This window comes from Numida meleagris, chromosome 16, assembly GCF_002078875.1.
Source record: "Numida meleagris isolate 19003 breed g44 Domestic line chromosome 16, NumMel1.0, whole genome shotgun sequence".
Classification (NCBI taxonomy): Eukaryota; Metazoa; Chordata; class Aves; order Galliformes; family Numididae; genus Numida; species Numida meleagris.
The window spans coordinates 1,634,325-1,655,227 of NC_034424.1; the positions used below are offsets into that span (position 1 = coordinate 1,634,325).

At 51.5% G+C, this 20,903-nt stretch overlaps 2 protein-coding genes across 5 annotated transcripts in view; both read left to right on the forward strand.

Moving 5' to 3' along the window:
* Positions 1-14,089, forward strand: part of LOC110407001 (discoidin domain-containing receptor 2-like) — a 53,216-nt gene extending 39,127 nt beyond the window's left edge. For 2 of the 3 annotated variants that reach the window (XM_021414163.1, XM_021414162.1), the window contains exons 9-17: positions 463-555; positions 1,081-1,238; positions 1,486-1,681; positions 2,884-3,128; positions 5,795-5,916; positions 6,290-6,487; positions 9,132-9,366; positions 10,712-10,861; positions 12,053-14,089. In XM_021414163.1, coding sequence (XP_021269838.1) covers positions 463-555; positions 1,081-1,238; positions 1,486-1,681; positions 2,884-3,128; positions 5,795-5,916; positions 6,290-6,487; positions 9,132-9,366; positions 10,712-10,861; positions 12,053-12,193 — 1,538 coding nt within the window. In that variant the 3' untranslated portion in view covers positions 12,194-14,089. Of the gene's footprint in view, positions 1-462; positions 556-1,080; positions 1,239-1,485; positions 1,682-2,883; positions 3,129-5,794; positions 5,917-6,289; positions 6,488-9,131; positions 9,367-10,711; positions 10,862-11,691; positions 12,032-12,052 lie in introns of those variants that run through there. The other variant, XM_021414164.1, reaches the window with a different exon arrangement.
* FAM166A (family with sequence similarity 166 member A) overlaps positions 14,207-20,903 on the forward strand; it is an 8,135-nt gene continuing 1,438 nt past the window's right edge. The window contains exons 1-6 of one of the 2 annotated variants that reach the window (XM_021414170.1): positions 14,207-14,475; positions 16,100-16,293; positions 17,996-18,270; positions 18,914-19,010; positions 19,213-19,307; positions 19,821-20,007. In XM_021414170.1, coding sequence (XP_021269845.1) covers positions 14,228-14,475; positions 16,100-16,293; positions 17,996-18,270; positions 18,914-19,010; positions 19,213-19,307; positions 19,821-19,979 — 1,068 coding nt within the window. In that variant the 5' untranslated portion in view covers positions 14,207-14,227 and the 3' untranslated portion in view covers positions 19,980-20,007. Of the gene's footprint in view, positions 14,476-16,099; positions 16,294-17,995; positions 18,271-18,913; positions 19,011-19,212; positions 19,308-19,820; positions 20,008-20,725; positions 20,844-20,903 lie in introns of those variants that run through there. The other variant, XM_021414169.1, reaches the window with a different exon arrangement.

The following is a 20,903-nucleotide window of genomic DNA, read 5'->3' on the forward strand; positions in this document are numbered from 1 at the left end:
AATGCTCAGATTGCAGCTTGTTGCTTATCTTGCTGATAGCAGCCCCTGCTGGCTGCCTTCCCTGTTACGTGTGGGACTAGGCAGGCTCTTGGTCCAGCCTGGTATGATGATTCTGCTAATCATGCTAAAAGGAGAAGAAGAAAGATGAGGGGTGCAAAAAGGCCCTTGTTTCAGTACCAGCTTTCTGGCCAAGCTCAGGGAAGGACATTGCATGCACTGGCAGTTTGCTGTGGTTAGGAAGTACAGGCTGCTCAATGTGCAGCCTCCACTCGCTCCCACCAGATGCACTGGGAAGTTCAGAGGGAGCAGATTATCTGTGCCTGTGCTGCTTGGGATCTGCTACGTGGGTCACAGCCCAGGCTCACTCAGGAGGGTGCAGGTCATGCTTGGGATTGCGCTGACTGCTGGCAGGAGCAGAGAGATTTTGTTGGACTGACATCTTCCCTTCCCCCCCCCCCACAGACATGGAGAGTGTAAATCCTATTCTGGTTACTGCTGCCACAAGCACTACAGATGCCCTGGAAACAGTGTACAACGTTACTGAGGGGACCTGGGGTAAGGACATCTGTCACTTAGTCATGCCAAGGGCTCGAGGGTTGGGGGATTTCACAGTGACATCCTAGTTATTGTGGTCTCCTTCTCTGGGGATCTAGGTACGGCCTGGTTGTTGCCCTCATACACAGGGCTTCAGCTTACAGTTCTCCAAGCCTCAGCTATGTCTTCTGCCCTCAGCAGGCCTACGCTGCCTCATGGAGCAAGTAGGCCGAATGCACGTGTGGTGCTGGTGAAACTGAAAGCTTTATCTGCTTATACATGGATGCATCGACGGAATTTGTTCCGATGCTAAGAGCAGTGCTTGGTTGCAGAAGTCCTCTGCGCAGTTCTTAGCTGTGAGCCTCTGAGTTGTGGCAGACCAGGGTAAAATGGGAACGCAGCTGGTGTTAATGCTCAGGAAGCTGCCTAAGATCTTTTCTGTACCAACCTGTAGGAAGGGGCGTGGTGTCGTGGAAGTTGGCCAGCACATGCAATAGCCAGTGCTTTGCTGATGGCAGATCGTTCTTAATTCCTCTGTGTTTGCAGAAACCACATCTTCTGTAACGAGCACCTGGATAGGAGAGAAGGCAGATGACTCCAGTACCTCCATCCTTGTGGGCTGCCTTGTGGCTATTATTCTTCTGCTCCTGTTGATTATAATCATTATTCTTTGGAAGCAGTATGTTCAAAAAAGGCTGGAAAAGGTAATGCAGTGGGGCTATTTTGCAGGCACGCATTCAGATCTAAGAATTAGCCCTAAAGAGCTCTGACTTCTGTGGAAAGCACAAGGTTTCTCCTGCTCCATCTAGCAGCTAAAACCTTGTTCCCTCAGCAGGGGAGGGTGCAGGCCCTATCCAGGATGTTACTGGAAATTGCTGCAGTTGCAGCCAGTACATTACTCAAAAATTGAGCATCACCTCAGCAGCTTTTTCTTTTCTTTTTTTTTTTAAGGCCCCGCGCCGAATCCTGGAGGAGGACGCCACAGTTCGCCTCTCCTTCTACAGCTACACCATTGCCAACAACCAGACCCAGATCCACCAGTCAAATCCCACCTACGAACGCGCTTTTCCACTGGATTTGGAATATCACCAGCCAGCTACACTGCTGCACAAGCTTCCAGAGCTATCCCAAAGTGCAGAGGATTCAGGTAAGGGAATAGTCAGACTCCTGAAGGTTAGGCATTTATTCTTTTATTATTTCCCTCACTTTTTAAAATGTCTGAGTAATCTTCTTTGATATATAGCAGTACTACAAAGACAGTGTTTTGAAGCTCAGAAACTTTTTAGTATGTAACATTGGCAGATGGAGCACCAGCCCCCACTGAAGGGTGGTGGCCTTTTATTGTTCTCTTTAAGGGTTGTTTATGTGTTGGCCAGGTCATCTTCTTAGGAGCTGATTTTGGCAATCACAGCAGCAAGTCATCGTTTGTCTCATCAGCCCCTTGGCAGTGGAGTCGCTGCCTGCAGCACTCCCACGCTGTCCAGGCTGCCTGCTGGAGGAGGAGAAGGCCTTTAGCACATCTTGCTGCAGTAAGGGCTCTTTGAGTCTCCATTAGAAAAAGCAGAGGCAAATCCAGCAGAGGGTTGTCAGAGGTGCACTGGCTTCCAGCCCCCGGGGAGCTTTTGGATGTGCACAGAAGGGAGCACTTCCCAGGGGCTTTTGTACTCAGTGATGGCGCTGCTGATTAGGGGATGCAAGGGCAGTGCTGCATTCCTCAAGCAACAACTTGCTAAGGTCCAGCATTATGCTATGCAAAGAGATTGATTTGGACTGAGTCAGGATGTGAATCCAAAGCAGAACATGTGTTCTATGTAATAACTGACTGTACAGGAAGTTGTTTATAAAGAGTTATTGCGTGGTATTTATGTGAATAAGCTGTAAGAGATAAAGTAGCATGATAACAGAGTACAGAAAAAATGGAGGCCCCAGTCTCCAGAGAGGAATACAGAGCAAGTCTGATGTTGCAGGCAGCATTCCCTGTGTCAGGTTAAAGAAGCAGATCAGATTTAGGATGAATCAGAAGCAGGTAACCGCTTTAGACTTGTGCTTCCGTGTCTGGGCAAGAATTTTCACTCTCCTAACTGGGTAGAGTAGGGAGCTGAGTAACACAGATTCACCTGTAACTCACAACTATTTGTTGTGGAACGTGCAGAAGTGCAACTTGTTCTGGTTTAAGCACTACTTGAAACAAGGCAGTCTTCCATCTAGATTGGTATATTGGCATAAGGTTAACACTCATGCAGCTAAGCTGGATTCCCAGAGGCTTGCAGAATTCAGGAGTGGAAGCCAGCCACGCTGGTTTCAGGGAGTGAGAGTGTCTGACTTAACCTGTCTTTGCTTTCTCCCCAGTGTGCAGTGGGGACTATGCTGAGCCTGACCTGACCAAGTCCACTCCTCACCAAGGCTTTCAGAACAATGTTCCTCACTATGCTGAAACAGATATTGTCCACCTCCAAGGCGTGACGGGCAACAACATGTATGCAGTCCCAGCCCTCACTGTGGATTCCCTTACCAAGAAGGACATCTCCGTAGGTGAATTCCCACGGCAGCAGCTACGACTCAAGGAGAAGCTGGGAGAAGGACAGTTTGGGGAGGTACAGCAATTCTCTTCCATGCTTTCTCTAGCAGAAAGGAGATGCATGGCACAAGGAATCCTCTCAGCTGCTCTCTGGCATGACTTTGTCCTGGGGACTGGGAGACCTGCATAACAGTATATTACTTAATACATGCCTTTGCTGTTGGTTTGGGCTGAAAAGGACCTTAAAGATCACCTAGTTCCAACCCCCTGCCACAGAAAAGGACACCTTCCCCTAGACCAGGGTGCTGGGTTATTGTAATGTCCTTTAGGATAGTCTTCAGAGAGCCCTATTCTATACCTGTGAGGCTGCAGCCTGATGCCACACAGGAGTCTTTCATAGCAGGCAGACCGTGGCTGCTGTCTGTGTCCCTGTTTGTGACCCTATAGAAGAGGCCTGGCAGTGTGAGTTCAGGCTGCTTCGTGCCCCTCCACACACATCTCGCACATGTGGAGGCTGCCACCCACCTGTAGGCATGTGACTGGAAACTCTGCTTGTGTCTCCAGCCAAGGCAGACTCACTCTGGGTATAAAAAGAGTTTTCACATGAGCAGGTTGGTTCTGATGGGGCTCTGCGTGCCGGCCCTGGCTGAGGCAGACATTGCCCAGGCATTGTGGTGCCCTCGAATATTTTCTGGCGTCGCTTCTTGCTCAAGCCCCACTCTGCCTCAGAAGCCCGAGGCAGCATGATGCACGCATCTGACATCTGCCAAGTGTTCTCTTTGTTCCTTGGGCTCCTTTTGAGCTGTGAATGGATCTGTCTTTTTCTTCTCTCCCTGCTTTGGTTCTGTACGGAGCCAGGTTTTCCCCTCACTTTGTCCTGCTCTTCACCTGTGTCTTTATTCTCCCCAGCTTTTCCTCACTCACAGCCTTAAAAATTCTGTTTGCTACGTTTTGGTAAAGCACAGCCCCTTACTGTCCTCTTCCTCATCTGTGTTGTGCCCATGCTTTTAATTCCTCCCTGTGACACCTGCCCTGCTTCAGCCTCCCTCCCTGTTCCCCTCACTTCAGTCTGGATCACTTGGCATACTGGAAAGGTGCCGGTATCCTCACTCTCTTCACCTGGCTGTCAGCACTGCCACTGCTGTGGCATGGATCCTGCCCTGTCCTGGCTTGCACTCCAAAAATGTGAGGCTTTTCCTCACCTTTTTGCTTCTGGTTTCTCCTCCCTACTGATTCCTTTCCTTTAAATAACTGTTAAAGCTTTCTCCTCCTCCGTTGTGTTGTTGAACAGCAGTAGCCAGGTTCTCCATCCCCCTTTCCTTGGAGTTTGATTCATGGCCTGCTTCATCACAAGCTTTTCCCCTCAGTTCTGCAGATGTGCTGCATCATGGTTCTCCTTCTTCTCTATCTCACCTACACGGTCTCACCAAACTGCTCACCACTGTGTGCTCTGCTCCACTGCTCTGGCTTACTGTGCAGTTTTGCTTCTGGCAGCGTGGCTCATTCATGCATTTTTCACTCCACCCAGAGCTTCCCAAGCCATTTATTTCTGTTCTTAACCATCTGCTTTCTGGACACAGTGACACGCTTACCTCCACTTTCAATACAGACCCTTAGTACCATAGCTCAGTTTTACTGCTGGCGCATACAGCTGATCTCTGCTTGATGTTGTTGCTAGACTCTCGTAATTTAATGAGAATGAATCCCCTGACTGTACTTTGACCACGGCAGATTTCACTCTCCATGTAACTGTGGCAGCCTCTTTGCACTTCTGTTTCTGATTTGTAGGTTTGTCCATTTCCTACGCTGTTTCCATTTTCTATTCACTGTGCTTCTTGCATAAGTTCTTGGTGCATTCTTCATATAAAATTAATCTCCCATTATGTTTCCCTTACTGCTGCAAGCACATGCAGTCTACTCCCTTCCTCCAGTCATTTTTCCTATCTTGCACACCTCCCATTTTCTACTTTTTCCACTCCAGGAATGTTTGTCCAGTTCTCTTCTTGAATATGCATTCTGATAAATGCTTAAGCAAGTGTTTTGTTGCGCTCCTTCCCTCTGCATCTTCTTTTTTTATACAACCCTGGCAGTGTTTTCATGTTGGTATTCATTTATTTATCTGAATAATCCTTGAATTCAGTCCTTTCCTCAGAGCGTTCACCTCTGGTTATGCTTACAGCTGATGTGTTTGTACCACAACATGCACGCACTTCTCCCTTTTTTTCTTGAATTCAAGGGCTTTGGAGAGTTGTCTGTGACTTCTGGATGCTCCTCAGTTAGGTCTGAGCAGTGGCTCAGGCCACACTGCAGGACAGTTCTGGATGTGTTGTGAGTGAGTGATACATGCTGAATGTGCTGCAGCATTTGTGTGCATATACAATGCAAAGCAGCCAACTCCAGGCACAGGGGCCTTCCTGAGCATCCCTAGTGCTTGCTAGGCACATTGACCCCCACTTAGTTATGTACTGAACCAATGATCTATGTCTGTGGAGTAAACTGGGAGCCCATTTGTCTGCAATCCATGTGTATGTTCTGGGCTTTGTGGTGTAGGCACGCGTTTCTGTCCAGAATCTTGGGCCACCCACGGGCTATTTGTCATCAGAACAGCGTCACTTTTTATTAGATCATTCCCTTGGTCATTCTGCCAGTGGTTCACGGAACTGATGCCCTCAATGTAAGATTGTTTCCCTCTTGTTTTCTGCTTGTGCACTCTCATAGTTGGCCCTGCTTTCTGCCCTGCAGGTGCACCTTTGTGAAGCTGACGGCCTGCTGGAGTTCCTGGGGGTCTCTTCTACAGAATTCACTCACCAGCCGGTTCTCGTAGCAGTGAAGATGCTAAGATCAGATGTCAACAAAACAGCCAGGTAAGCACATCCACAGTGCCAGCCACCTGAGAAGGAAAGCAAATACTCTCCAAGCAGCAGTTTCATGTGGGTTAACCTTAATGACCTCTGTAAGAGAGAGGCCTCGGTGTGTGCTTCGTGTTTGTGTAAGGAACAGGATGCAAGCAAAAAGCTGAGGGTGGGGGAAGAAACATAATGTCAAACTGAAATGCTGTATTAATTCCCTTTTCTGGGGAAGGGGTGGATGCTGCACACAAGGCCAGAATTATCATTCAAACTCGCTGTGTGCAGATGTGTAAATGTCTCTGGTCAGGGATTTTCTTACCTGCTGCTTGTGTTTTCCTTAGACAAAGAAATAGTTTAGGATTCAAAGCTCTGTTTTCTGTTTTACCAGAAATGATTTCCTGAAAGAGATCAAGATTATGTCACGGCTGAAGAACCCAAATATCATCCGGCTTCTGGGGGTGTGCGTGCATGACGACCCGCTGTGCATGATAACCGAGTACATGGAGAACGGAGACCTCAATCAGTTCCTATCGCAGAGGGAGATCTACAGCAAATTTGCAATTTCAAACAACATTCCCTGTGTCAGGTAAGAGAAGCTGCCTGTGCTGAAGCTGAGTCAGTGACACAGAGCTACCAGCTCCTTCTGTACCTTCCAGCCTGGCCATTGCCCCAGCACAAACTGCGGGCACTGATTCCACTTTGCATAGGACGTTGTTCTTGAGGCCTCCAGAGATCTCTTCCCGTGAAGTGTCCCTCAGTGTGGGCTCTTCTGGTCACAGTGGCCATCTTATGTTAGTGAGCTTGCATCAAGGATTTCATCAAATGGCAAACCGGTTGCATTGCAGATAGAGTTTTGGGATAAAGTCAAGAATTTCTCTTAGACTTCCAAGATATTTTGTACATTCTCTGGATGCCTAAAAAATATTACCTAAGGAGGGCTGAGCGTGGAGCTTCATTAAGGAAAGATTTCATCAGCCAGCAGAAGAAGAATAGTGATCTGGCAGAGAAGATGGTTTTCTGTCAGGAGGGACACTGACCTCCCTCCGCTGCAGAAGGATTAACATGAAGACACCTCTACTGCTGCAGAAGTTCTTTCCTCAGAGACCAGAGCTGCATGTAGGGCTAACGTGTGTTCTGCTTGGAAAAGGAGACCTCTGAACTCCCTGCATTGCTCAGCCTTGGGCATTTTTGCCCACAAAGGAATGGATTTATTTACAGCTGAAGAGCAAGGCAGTTAGAGCAAGTTCTGCGGGTGGACTGAAGAGGAGATGGCTGTGTCTTACAGGCCCTAGAAGACAACAGCTCTATTTCTGCCAGCAGCTGGCAGTGGCCAGTGTTCCTGTTGTGGGATGTTAACCAGACATTGTATGGAGGAGTTGTGACACATCAGGAGCTGCTGTAAGATGGCCTTGCATCTGAGCAGGCACATCCCAGCTCTCTCCAGTCTCCTGTTTCTTCCACATGTTTGAAACAGCTTTTGCCTTTAGAATTGGGGCTTTTTTTCCAGGCCATAGTCTCAATCCTCCTCCTCCTCACCTCTCATCTGACTTTAACACCGGCATTCAGTGTTCTTTCCTGGTTTCCATACCCATGAGACTTTCTTCCTCTTGCTGCTGATCCTTCAGCCTCTCCTTTTGTCCCTTTCAGCCTGACAGTTTCATGTTGAAAGAAGCCTGTGTGACCAGCTCAGATGTCTGTCTCCATAGGAGCTGGTTACTGATAGTGAAATGAATCCCACTGCCAAAGAGTGCATCTTGTATCTCTGCCAGTTCCTGTGGGTGTCTGATTGACACGGCAGGGTCCAGCTGTCCCTACAGCTTTTTTGTATTTGAGATGCATCTCCCTGCTGTCTGCCTGCTTAGCAAATCACAAAGACAAGTGAGGAATCTCCCATCCCTCTCCTCTGTATGCAGCGCTGCATGCACCATGCGCTGCAGAGCTTGCTGTGCAGGGGGCAGGGAGCCAGCAGAAAGCTGCTGACAAGACCTGCCAGAATGCAGGTGGATTTGGGAACTGGGTGTCTTGAATTGGAAGAGGAGCAGCCCCAGCACGAGGCAAGGGGGAAGGGAGAAGGCAGGTCTGGGAATGTGTGCCTGCACCGAAGCAGGGAGCCAGCAGCCAGGTGAGCGAGGTGCAGGTGGGGGCAGAATTCCTTCTCTGGGAACACAGTGGGTCCAACCAGATCAGGAGAAGCAATGAGCTGATGGTGGTACAGGGTCAGCCGTCACCTGGCTGAGCTGTGGTGCTAACCATGGTGGAGGGAAGGGATGCCAGCCCCTCCTGCCAGCGTTCTGTCGGGGCAGAGGGGCTGCCTCCCAGCTCTGCAGCGATGGCTTAGCTATGGATGAGAAGGGGTAGATCAGATATATTATCATGAGTCATGCTGTTATCATTCAGATAACGTGACAGCAGATGACCTTTAAGGTTCCTTCAAATTGATGATTCTATGGTAATGCTTTCCTCATTGCCACCAGAACACAAAGAGAAATAAGGCTTTTTTTTTCCTGAGCTTTATCTGAGAAAAATTAATTGTGAACAGTTTCAGATTTGTTTTGACAAATGCTTGCTTGCTTGAAGTGTTTGAGTATGCACAGTGAGAAACAGCTGAGCATCACAGAGTGCTGGGGTGGGAAGAATTCTGGAAGTCAGATGGTCCAAATTCAGTCTGTGTATCATGCGACTTTGTTCAGACTGTCTTCATTTTGGTAATGGAGAAATTGAGATTATAACAAAACGTGTTGGTTGACACGCTTGGTAGTATTAAATGTAAGCTCTCTTTAATGTTTTGTCACATGCTTGTATTAATACGTGATAGCAATGATTTGAAGTAGTGAGCTGAGCACTTCTTAAGACATGAAATTCTGAGTCTGTACAGCTTAATTTTTGCTGGCATTCTGAGAAGCCGGTGCTTTGCTGCATAAACTCTTGGAAAATTCTGATATTAATGCTTGGTATTAAATGTCCAAGGGACGTGGAATTCTTACAGCCACGAATTTCAGGGACAGCATGTCTGCTCTTGCTCAGTCAGCTCAGGAGCTCGGCCTAGCCTGGCAGGTTGGGCTGTTAGTGCTCTGGAACTGGACAGTTTGGTTTCACTGGTACAACAGCAAAACCAAATGACAGGTCACCATAGTACATCCAGCGTAAGGCCAAGCAGTAGGAAATGTCAGGGAAGTATCGAGTGCAAAGAACTGTACTGATTTCCTGTGTTTTGTCATCTTCTATTGCAGCTACTCTAACCTGCTCTACATGGCCACCCAGATTGCCTCTGGAATGAAGTATTTAGCATCTCTGAACTTTGTGCATAGAGATCTGGCAACTCGCAATTGCCTGGTGGGCAACAACTACACCATCAAGATCGCGGACTTCGGCATGAGCAGGAATCTGTACAGCGGGGATTACTACCGGATCCAGGGCAGAGCGGTGCTGCCCATACGTTGGATGGCCTGGGAAAGCATCCTCCTGGTAGGCACTGTCCAAAACTGTTCTCTCTCCCTTCCTCTGGTTCTCAGCGTGCCCCTGAATTAGTAATGTGTACTTACGACAGTCCTGACAGCTGCAGATAGCCCTGCTGAGATGTCTGTTAGGTTAAGTTGGGCCAGAAAAGAAGGGTGTCCTTGCAAATACAGCAGTTAGGCTCCAGGTAATCGGTGCTGTTCTGATCCTGGCATTTGGGATTCCTGCTGGAATTGCAAGCAGGTTGCTGTGCTGTGCTTGCTTCCTCAGCTGTGAAGCCCAGAGGGGCAGGAATGAAACCTGATGAGCCTCCACTGCCAGGTCAGGGCTTGACGTTGGGGTTTGGTTTGTGTGTGTGGGTCCTGCTGGCTCCCTTCAGGAGATTGTTAACAGCTTGAACACATCCACTCTAGAGGCAGCTCCTCAGTAATCAGCCCCATCTCTTTCTCAAGCTAGTCTTGAGAGCATCCAGTTACACTTTCTTACTACACCCCCTCTGCGTACACAGAAGCATTGTAATTATGGCTGCCATAAAGGCTGATGGTCCTAAGCTTTTTTAAGTTCACCTTCTCTTCCTGGCTTCAGCTTCCTCTGAGCTATAAGTCACTTCCCTCCTTCCTTGTGTGAGTATCTTCCAGCTGCTGGGGTTGCTGGCTAAGCCTGGGCAGTCTTGGCTGCTTTCTGACAATGCAGCCCTCCAGCCCCGATTGTTGTCTGTGATTTTGTGAGTTGTCTCTAGCTGCTTTTTACTTCTTCAGAAACATTGTTCCAAACGCATCCAGTTTGGGCACCCTTTTTTTTTTTCAAAAAGACATAAAACACAGACAGGGAGCAGACTGTCACCAACTTGTACACATGCAAAGATCAGAGTTATCCTGGCCTTCCTCTAAGAGTCAGCTCTGGCTCTGCTTTCAACCCTAGGGCTCTGCTTCCTGTTCAGGCTTTTCTGTGCTGCAGTGCCGTGTTTTGGGTGGAGGTGGGCAGCAGCTATCACCCCCTGCTGCAGCACACAGCGTTCTGCTGCTGCTGGAGGCAAGTGCAGGCATCCCCAGGAGGGATGGCAGCCCCCAGCTTTCTCTGAGACTTGCTCCCTGTTTCAAGAGGTTTGCCCCAGCGAGAGCTTCACCTCCCTAAAGCTGTCCCGTGAGCCCACGGAGATGTGCTGCTCTTGCCCTGCAAAGCAGCAGTGTTGTGCTCCAGCTCCTTTGTGCATCGCTTAGAGCACGCTGGCTGCTCTGCTGTCTGTGAGGGTGTTTTCCTGGGTATGAATCCTTGTGATTAGAGAACAGATTGGAAATTATTTTTTTTGCCAAATGAGTGCTGTGTGCAAACCAGGCTTACGTTCTGTTCACAGGGCAAGTTCACCACAGCCAGCGATGTCTGGGCGTTCGGAGTCACCCTCTGGGAGATGTTCGTACTGTGTAAGGAGCAGCCTTACAGCCTCCTCTCAGATGAGCAAGTCATCGAGAACACGGGGGAGTTCTTCCGGAGCCAGGGCAGGCAGGTAAGGAAGCAAATGTGACCTCTCCATTCTTCTTTTGACATGGTCACAGCCAAGAGGATCTCCCAGGGCCTTCCTGCTGGCCTCCCATCATCTGCAGAAGTCCTTGCTTCTATTACTCCTCTTTTCAAGCGTGTCCCACCTCTCCTCCCCTTTGTCCAGGCTCATGGGACTGCCTTTCCCCTCCTGCAGTCCCACTGGAAGAACCTCCTGGCCTGTCCAGGGCCTCTTCCATGTCGTTAGCCACTTGTGTTTCAGGCTGCCTTTGATGCCCTGACCTCCTTAGCTTTTCTGAATTGTCCTGTACAACCCTCTTGCTCTCCCACTTTGTCAGATCTCTCTCCCATTAGTGTTTCCTCTGAAAGACAATTAAACACTTACTGAGGTGGGGAGGGAGGAACTGGTGGTGCCCAGGGGTTAGATACTCCCCATATCTCCATCCACGCTAAGCTCTAATTGCTGGAGGGCTTCTCTATGTCATTATCCTCTGGTTCCAGGCAGGAGTGTACAGCCCACTGCTGTTGCCTTCAGTAGACAGATCAGTGATGATGCTAAATAGAGCATGGCAAATGAGCACCTCCAAGGATGGCTGTGCCCCAAAAAGTGGATGTACAGTTGCTTGTTCTCCCAAAACTCACACCGAGTTACAAAAGTTAAGGGGTTAAAGGGAAGTAAAATAACGCAAGGTTTTATTCATTGTCTCCCAGATATAAATGGCTTAGTGAAGAGTCTAAAAGGTCAGTGTACTGAAAAGGAGAAAAGATTTATTTTTAATCTGCCAACCTGTACTTTAGATAAGCTCTAAAAGGTGTTTTTTCTTCTCTGCTACCAAGCTGTCACGATGCTTAGAAAGCCTCATGGGTTGTCTACGGTGAGTGAAAGTATTTGGCTTTTACTGTGGTGCATTGGTTTGGGTTTGTGTTCGTGTCACTCGGAAGGCCAATCCTCCTGAAGCATTCCTGCTTCCCTGGGACAGCGGCTGCTTCGTGAGCAGCTCGTGGCACGAGGTGGCCGTGCCGTGCCACGTGGTGTCACAGCTCCGACCACACTGCACTGCTGGATTCACCTTGGGTCTCCAACATTGCATGACTGCTGTCTCGTGAAGCCCAGGCTGAAGCTGTCCTGTGGTCTTAGCTTAGTCGAGGTTCGATTCTTTTAAGGAACAAACACTGAACTCGCTCTGTTTCTTTTCAGATCTATCTCTCCCAGACTCCTCTGTGTCCTAACCCCGTGTTTGACCTGATGCTGAAATGCTGGAGCAGGGACATCAAAGATCGTCCCACTTTTGACATGATTCACCACTTCCTGCTCGAACAAATGGAATCAAACATTTGACTCCGGCAGAAGAGAGAGACTGTTGAGAACAGAGTGACTGTGGTGTCCCTGTCCCTGCAGGAGGGCGGCCAGGACACCCCGCTCTCCTCCCTTGACTGTTCCATATTTAAATGGAGACGTCCATGGCAGCTGCTCGTTCTATTGGCCATGGTCTGACACACGCAGGACCAGAGGATCTCGTTTGGTTGAAAAATCATCTCCTCTTCTGAATCATTTCCTGGGAATACTGTGAGAGGGGTTTTAGTCGACACCCGTACACCTTTGGGAAAAATGAATGCGTTACGCTTTGCCAGGGACGTGGAGCTCTCTCCTGGTTGGAATGGAAGCTGCCGGTCAGGCCGAGAGCCGCCAACCAAGGACAGATTTGTACAAGTGAAGACTTCAGTCTTCTCAAACTATTCCATTCAATCACGTGGAAGTCTCGTGCACATTAGCAGGTGTCTCTGCAGGCTCGTGCTGCAGGGGATGTGTGTAGTGAGAAACGGGGACTGGCAGAGCTAGGAAACGTGTAGGGCCTTGAGGATTGACAGAGCTGGATTTAGCAACCCTTGGGAAGCGATGCTATCAGGGTCTGCGGACGATGCTGATAGAAGAGTCCAAGAGCATGTTCTTTTTTCCTGTGGTTGTTAAGCACTGCTTTTGTTCTATATGTGCGTTTTCCCCACACTGGATTTTTTTTTTCTAGAAAAAATATTAAGAAATGAATGTTAAAGGTCATAGGAAGGTCACTGTGACCTTCTGACCTGCAAATTAAGGCTAGGGTAGGGAGTTTGTATTGAAAAGTAGCTGATACTGTACTACTGTCACTATGTAGATTTATTAGCCGAATGAACTTGTAGCCACAATGGACTGATGTGCAATTAATCCTGTATAAATACCCATTAATATGAGATCTCGAAGTCGATGCTGTTACACCTGCAGAGGGAACTTAGATTTGGTGAAACCCACTGGCTGCCAGCAGAACCCGCTGTGTCACAGCTCACGTCAGAGGACAAGGGGCACAGCCCGCTCCGGCCGCGCTCCATGCATGCACACAGCTGCTGATAGCTTTCTGCCACCGGCGCTTCCTCGCGGCCCTGCAGCCCCGTGGGGTTGGTGCTGGCAGCAGGCAGGTGCCCTGCAGCCCATGGCATGGAGCTGGCTGTCATTTGTGGGGGCTGATCCCCCGGCTCTGCTCGGGCTGAGCTCCCTTTGCGTTGGCTGCTTCCTGCACGGCACAGGGCGGCTTCTCATCGAACTGGGGTTGGTTTTCAGCTGTTTCTCCAGCGCTTCATTCTCTGGTGGATTGTAAGGGCTCCTGCTGGAGGATTCCGCTTGTTTCTACACTAAATCTGTTGTGGATTTGTCAGGTGCCTGGGGAACGCTCTGCTGTTCCCTCTCCGGTTGTTTAGCCAGATCTTAAGGACCAAGCTGTACATCTCGTAAGCTGGGAGACGGTGGAAGGTCAGCACTTCTTGAAAACCAGCATCCAGCCTAGTGTGTATTTGTAGTAAAGATCATAAAGATAATTCATCTGGGCCAGATGCGGTGAGTGCTGTGCTGCCAGCCCCGTGAGGATGCTGCTGCACAGGGAACTTGGAAGCGGTTCTGCCACGAGGATGAGTGCGGCTGCTCAACGGGAAGGGAAACTGCCCCCGAGCCCTGGGAGCCCGCGGGGCTGCGCTGGGGGCTGGCAGAGTGCACCCGGTCTGGTTCTGGAGTGTTTCCATCCCACCCCAGAGAATGTTGGGAGCAGCACCGAGCTGTGTGCGTGCTGTCTGTGTGCGGAGCTCTGAGCTTCTGGGATGCTGTCGCGTCACCTGGGCGGGCTGTGTCCTCATGTTACATCGGTTCCTCTGCTGACACACTGACAGACAGAGTTTCTCTCATATCAATAAACCCTAATGATAACCTTGACAAAAGTGAACTTCTTCTGTTTTTTTACTTAGGGCAGCCACTGTGTTCTGAGCAATCATAGGCTCCCACGAACATCTGTGCCCCTGGGTTGGGAGGAGCAGAGCGGGGCCACGCAGCCGCTGCTGCCTGAGCTCACGGATGGTTCGGGGCTCTGTGCGGGATGGAGCACCCAGCTCTGCTGCTCGGTGCTGTGCTTCTGCCAGTGCTGTTCCCACGGTCTCATTAAACCTGAAAGACCCAAGGAGCCGTGGTGCCCACAGCATCACAGAGGTTTCCCGGGTGACTGCTGCGTGTCCACATCCCATCCCGCCCCCCCAGTGCTGCTGTGCCATGGCAGCCCCCAGGCAGAGCGGGCTCTTCCCTCCCCACCCGCACCACATCCCCGGGTAAGTTCTGTAGTTCACCCACAAAGTTGGTTCATTTCCAATGCAAATAGCTCAGGTTGGGATAAAACAGTGCTTGGGATTTCTGATTTTTTTTTTTAAAGGTGCTCTTAAATGTGCCACGTAACGAAGGGATGTAGGCTCCGGGGGCACAAGCAGTGCCTGTTTACAGCAGGCTGTAATTAAAGGCTGTGCTGCAGGGCATTGAGGGGAACTTCAGAACTGTGCTTTTCTCGGTTTAAAACACGGAGAGAGAAGTTTCCGGAGCTGCTCACCAGGGTTTGAGTTCAAAACTGAAATAATTTTTGCATCGAGGGTGTCTGAAGATCTCCTCTTCACAATGCATCGCTGCTGAGCTGCTGGCTCCGTGTTGGTGGCACTGGGTGCTGGGGATGTCACTGGTTTGCAGCTGGGCCTTCTGAAAGGCTTCCTGCACCGCTCTGTGATGGCCTTCAGAAGGAACAGGGCCGGGGGTGGTGAGAGGATGCTCCCGTCACTGAGTTCCTGGTTGGAAAGGAGGACACAGAAGGCAGAAATGAGTTTGTATGGAGGCTTTGCAGTGGGCAGAGGTGCGTGGGGCCGGTGGTGACGTGTCTGAGCTCCGTGCTCCCAGCCCTGGAGGCCAAGGAGGAGCAGAGCTCTGTGGGTGTGAGGCCACTGGGGTCAGTGAGCCCTCCAGGACAGCGGTGTTGATGGCATGGAGCCGGCAGGACCTGCTGGTGGCAATGACTCAAGAGGTGCTCGAAGGCACTGGGAAATTAAACCCAGCGTTAGGAATTTGGGGAAGGGCTCGGTGCATGGAGAAGTGCTCCCGTGCTGGGCACTGGCACAGCCTGTCCTGTCCCATCCCTGCAGAGCTGGAGTGGGGCCGGGGCTGCTCCCTGCTCCGTGACCCAGGGATGGAGGTGGCTGCTCACGAGTGGGTTTTTAGATCAATGGCTGTGATGGTGACCTCCATAACCAGGGGATTTATCTGGCTTCTTAATGAGAATGCCATGCAGAGAATCTCAGCCTGCAGAGTGCTGATTCCTCTCCAGAGCACAGCGGCTCATGTCAGCGTGCTGTGATTCACTCTGTGGCAGATCCGTTCTCTGTAGGCCCAGACCTGAGCTCCTCGGATTGCCTTGCTTTTAATTGCCCATAAACAGAATCCTTTCTCAGCCCCACCATTACTTTGTTCACGATCAGAGTTCCTCTGCCCGGCCTGTAATTATTCGGGCTGCGTCATCTGCTCAGATTTATCATCTGCGCAGCTTCCTGGTGTTGCAAGAAGTATTGAAAACCCATGGCAAGAGGCCACCAAGCTCCTCCAGCTCCGGTAAAGGCTCTGCAGGAGAACTGCCAAGTGTAATGCACGGCTCTGCTGGCAGCTGTTGAAAGCAGTTGGGAGGGAAAGTGCTCACTCATCACCTGATGATCCTCGTGCATCATCCACCTTTATCCCAGCTACGCAGTGGGATCGCTGATGGAGTGCTTGTGTCTCTGTGCTACCACTGATGTTTCTCCAGTTCTTGGGTTTCGGGGACACGGGGAGTTCCTCGGGCACGGCGTCCCCATGCTCCCCCTCTGCCCCGTGCACTGCTCCACGTGGGCACCCACATGTTCTGTGTCTCTGTTCCCTCCCCAGCTACGAGGGCTTCGTCCCTCAGTACAACTACCAGTTTGGAGAGACCTATGGCAAAACCACGTACCGCCTGCTGACGGACCCGCACGTTCGGAGGAGCCCTCGCTCCGTGCTGGCGCCGCTGTGCAAGCAGAGGTTCATTGAGGACTTCAGCGGGACGCAGCACGGCCTGCAGCCCTTCCTCCCCGCGCAGCCAGGTGAGCAGAGCCCACAGAGCGGCATGGGTTTGGTCACCAGAGAGGTCTGTGCTGCCTGCAGCGGGCTCCTGGGGGACGTTTTTGGTGCAGCTCCCCATTGTGCAGGAGCTCAGATGCCTGCAGAGCTCAGGGCGAAGCCTCAGCCAATGAGCACACATTGGCATCTGGTGGGGTGCAGAGGAGGATTTTAGATCCCAGGTTGTCTTCACTGCCATAGAGATAAATGGCCTCAAGGTGCTCCAGGGGAGGCTCAGGTTGGGTGTTAGCAGACTTTTCTTCTCCAAAGGAGCAGCGATGCATTGGCACAGGCTGCCCAGGGACGTGGTGGAGTCACCATCCCCGGAGGTGTTCAGAACCACAGAGACGTGGCACGGAGGGGCCCTTTTCCCGCTGGGAATTTGTGTCATAGCTTCCTGCAAACTTTTGGCCTTTCTGCTCCTCCCGAGCGCGTTCTGCAGGACCAGGTCTCACCAGGCAGTGCTGTTCCCAGGTTTTGTTCCTGGACGTTCCCATTTGCCTTTCCTTGAACTGAGCGGTTTGAAGGGACCCAACGAACCAGTTGACCTGGTTGATCTCTGTCATTACTCTTTGTCATTGCTCTTCCCTCCCAACCCCACCACTGTCTGCAGCTGGGAGCTCAGTCTCCTGCTCACTGTTGACGTGCTGGGAACACAGCCTTGAGAAGCACCGTGTGCCTCCGGTGCTCAAACCTTCACTGCAAGCTTTGCTCAACACTGCCTGCCGCCTTTAGGCACAACGTTGCACACAACTGCCGTCAGAGAGCCCCAGCAATGCTGCAGCTGTGGCCTTCAGCAAGCTCAGCACCCAAAGGATTGGGTTCTTTGGTAAAGCTTTGTTGTTGGGAACAAAGGACGGTGCTGGTTTCTACCCATTGAGTCCCACGTTGAGCTTTTCCTGGAATGCTGTTGGGCACAGTTGTTGGTGATGCGGCTGTGCCAGCACTGCTGAGGGGATGTGGATATGGATGTGGCACAGGCTGGTCAGGAGCTGCTTGGAGGTTCCTCAGATACAGAAGGATTTCATTTTTGGCAACCCTGCCCACGGCAGAGTGTTGGAACTGGATGATCTTTGAGGCCCCTTCCAACCCAAGCCATTCTGTGACTCACTTTCCTGTCAATACAATAACTGGTTTGCCAGCTGAAGGAGAAAAGCAGAGATGCAATACTTTCAATACAAATGTAGGAAACGTTAAGTTAATCTTGCTTTAAAACCAGCACGCTGGGTTGGAAAATCAATTTCTTCAAGGGTGCCGTTAGCCTGGACAGCAGCTGATAGTGCTGTTGTACAGAGTATATGTATCCTATGATGTTACATAGAACATAAGTCATTTATTGTATAATTATGGGCAGATTACAAACCTAAATGCTGGCCAATGGCCCCGTACCTGTGCAGCAGAAAGGGGCAAATCCTGCGGGCAGCGCTGGTGGCACCGCGGATGCCACGGAGAAGGCGGTGGTGGCCATGGGCTGAAAGGAACAGCCCAGAGAACAAAAACGGGAAGGATTTGGTTTGTTTAAAAAGAAAGAAATAAACAAATTGGACACAGTAAGTTTTCCCGTAAGGAAGAGCAGCTGTTCTCCATGAGTGCTCTGGGTCTGCGCTCCCATCCCGAGGAGCAGGAGGGGGCTGAGGGCACGGTGCTGGCCACGCCACGTCCCATCCCGTCGCTGTCTCCCTGCAGGGTACTTCCCCTACGACAGAGCCAAAGCTCTGACCAACTTCCCAGAAGCGGAGTTTGGGCCGAAGCCACCTGCACCGGGGCCGGCAGAGGAGGAGCTGGCACACACGGACCCCTGCTATGGCCACGGCGGCTCTGGGCTGAGCAGGTGCCCACCGAGCCCGGCCTGGGACCCCGTGGGGCGACCAGAGGGACAGGAGTGGCAGCTGCCTCCCATCCCTGCAGCCTGCGGGCAGGACAGGCAGCGTGGGGCCGGCACGGCTGCAGGAACCGGGCAGGTGAGGCCTCAGGTGGGAGGAGTGAGGGGATGGGGATGGGTCCTGGGGAGGGATGGGGCTCAGGGCCACGCCAATGCTATGGCTGAGAGCGGTGTCCCAGAGCGCAGCAGCTCGGGGCCGTCCCACCGCCCACTGGGGCAGAGCTGTTCTGCAAAACACTGACGAGTGCCAAAGTTGCACGGATGTTTTAGGAGTGATAAACGCAGCTCATCACCAGGAGGATGTTGTGATGGGCGCCCGGCTCTCCTGGGTCTCCCTGTGACCCCTCCTAGAAGCACTGTGCTTTGATGCCATCCCTCTGGGACAGCGGTTGGGTCCCCTCATTTCTGCTGCAGCTCGCACTAATGCAGGGCTGGCAGCCAGGGCTGCGCTAATCCCCTGAAAGGCCGAGATCAGAGACCTGACGTAGGGAGCCAAAGCTGCCCAAGAAGGGACATCCCTGCTCCCAGGAGCAGCCCTTCAGCCCTACTTGGTGCAGGTCTCACCCGCTCATTTGGCCTTAGAAATTCGGGGAGCAGCCCTTTGGAGTTCCAGAAGGACAACGTGGCAATGGCGGTTGGGAGGAGCCGGTTCTGGCAGTGATGGAGGCGGAGGGGGAGCAGGTTTTACCGCCCAGCTCTTATGTTTCTGCTTTTATTTTGAGGCCGTGAGGGCTGAAGGTGTGACCCCGCCAGCAGCTGCAGATTACCGGCTCCCCAGGCTGGATGTGCCCGGAGTGATCCAGCAGAAGGTCATCCCAGGTAGAGGAGGCAGATGGTAAAGAAAAACCAAAGAAGCGTTTGGAATAAATCTCACCTCTTACATCCAATTTAAATGGATGGATTTGAATGAAGTTTTTCCTTCCTATGCTCTGCCAAGGTGTTATATTCACTGCAGCTTCTTCCGCTCCCAGCCTGGCTGAGCCTTACCCAACAACGTGGGTTCTCTTATCTCCATCCATAGGCTACACTGGATACATACCGCGCTTCACCTGGGTCCTGGGTGCTAACTACCTGCGGGGCGTGAAGGAAGCCATGGCTGACTTTGACAGGCAGCAGGTAGGGTGTGCACACAAGGCTTGTTTCAGCCAAGTAACCTTCCTCTCATCTGCACCACCAGCAAAGGTTTGGTTTGCAGCAGAGCTGGGGGTTATCAGTACAAGCGAAAAAACAGCACTGGGTAATGTGCTGGAAAACATCAGGAGCAATTAAATGCTGTAACTTGTTTCCTTGGGACACTAAGGGAGGATAAATGAGTTCATAAAAGGATTAAGGTGAAAGGAGGCTATTAAAAACGTAGCTGTGGGTGCAGGACGCAGCCATCCGCACGCCCTTACGCAACGCGTCCTTTGCACCTGGCTGGGGAGGCTTTTCCTTTACCACCCTCACCTGTCTCTAAAGGATGAAGGTCTTATTCCTACACCCTTCCCCAAAAGAGGAGAAATATCCTTGCTGCAAAGCTCCCATTTCACCCTCTTGCTGTAGCGCTCCCCCGTATCACGCCATATAATCCTCCTACGTGAGAAACGAGCTCCCTCCCACCGTGGTTAACAGATTCCTCCCTGTTCCCAGGCTGGCGTCAGAGCAGACATCGCCTCGCGCAGCCGAGCTCCTTGCCAGCCCGCTCTGCCCCTCACTGAACACGAAGCCCCCGGCTGGGGGACGCATGGTGCTCCCCATTGCAGGGACCAGCAGCGCTCAGGCTTGCAGAGGGTATTTGCGGCACATTGAGGCGCTGAAGGGATGAGGAAAAATAAAGAAATCGCACCAAATTTCTGTCTAAGATGGCTTCTGCCTTCCAGCCACTCATCTGCTGCCCTAAATCTCTGTTGCCCTGGGTGACGCGCTGAGATGCGCGCGGATCCTTCCTTGCTGGCTGCACCAGGCAGCACAGCGCGATCCTCTCGCTTCAGGGCGGTGCTGGGAGAGCAGCAGGAGGCAGCAGCGCTGCACAGGGCTCCGTGTGCCCCTTCCCCTCACGGGGCAGCACAGTGACACTGGGACCCTTGGGGCTCGCGCTGCTCTCGGTGTGACCTCGCAGCGGGTGCCGGAGGCTGATTTACACTCTCCCTTCAGCTCACGCACCCTAAGCCTTCCTTTTCCTCCCAGGCTGGGAATTAGGGGCTAATCACCATCAAGGAAAAGCAGAACCTGTTACAGGGGTCGCACCAAACAGATGTGCAGAGTCACGGCGCAGGACGCGGATGGGTCTCAGTACGTCACCATCACGAGCGGAACGCACGCGGGGTTTGGGCTGATGCCCAGTGCAGAGCTGCAGGGAGGGCCGGGCAGAGCCCACGAAGGCAGAACCTCAGGGTGGGAAGGGGAAGCTGCAGCGTAACTTTGGAATTGTAGAACGTGGAACTGCGGGGAGAGAATTGCTATTTGTTAGTTTGAGTGCTTCCTTTAACAAGGAGTCGAAGCGCATGGCCTAAATGGCAGCGTGTTCTCAAATGAATGGTGTTATTCTTTTCCAGTTTCTGGAGAGAAACCCCGTTCACAGCTTTGGCAAGAGATTTCCCCAGACCTACTGGCCTGACAACAGCATCTACACCAGTGCTGGACTGATACCAGCCTACACAGGCTTCGTCCCACGTAAGTTCATCAGCTGAGCGAAAATGAAAGTCACTAGTACTGATTAATGACTGTCATTAC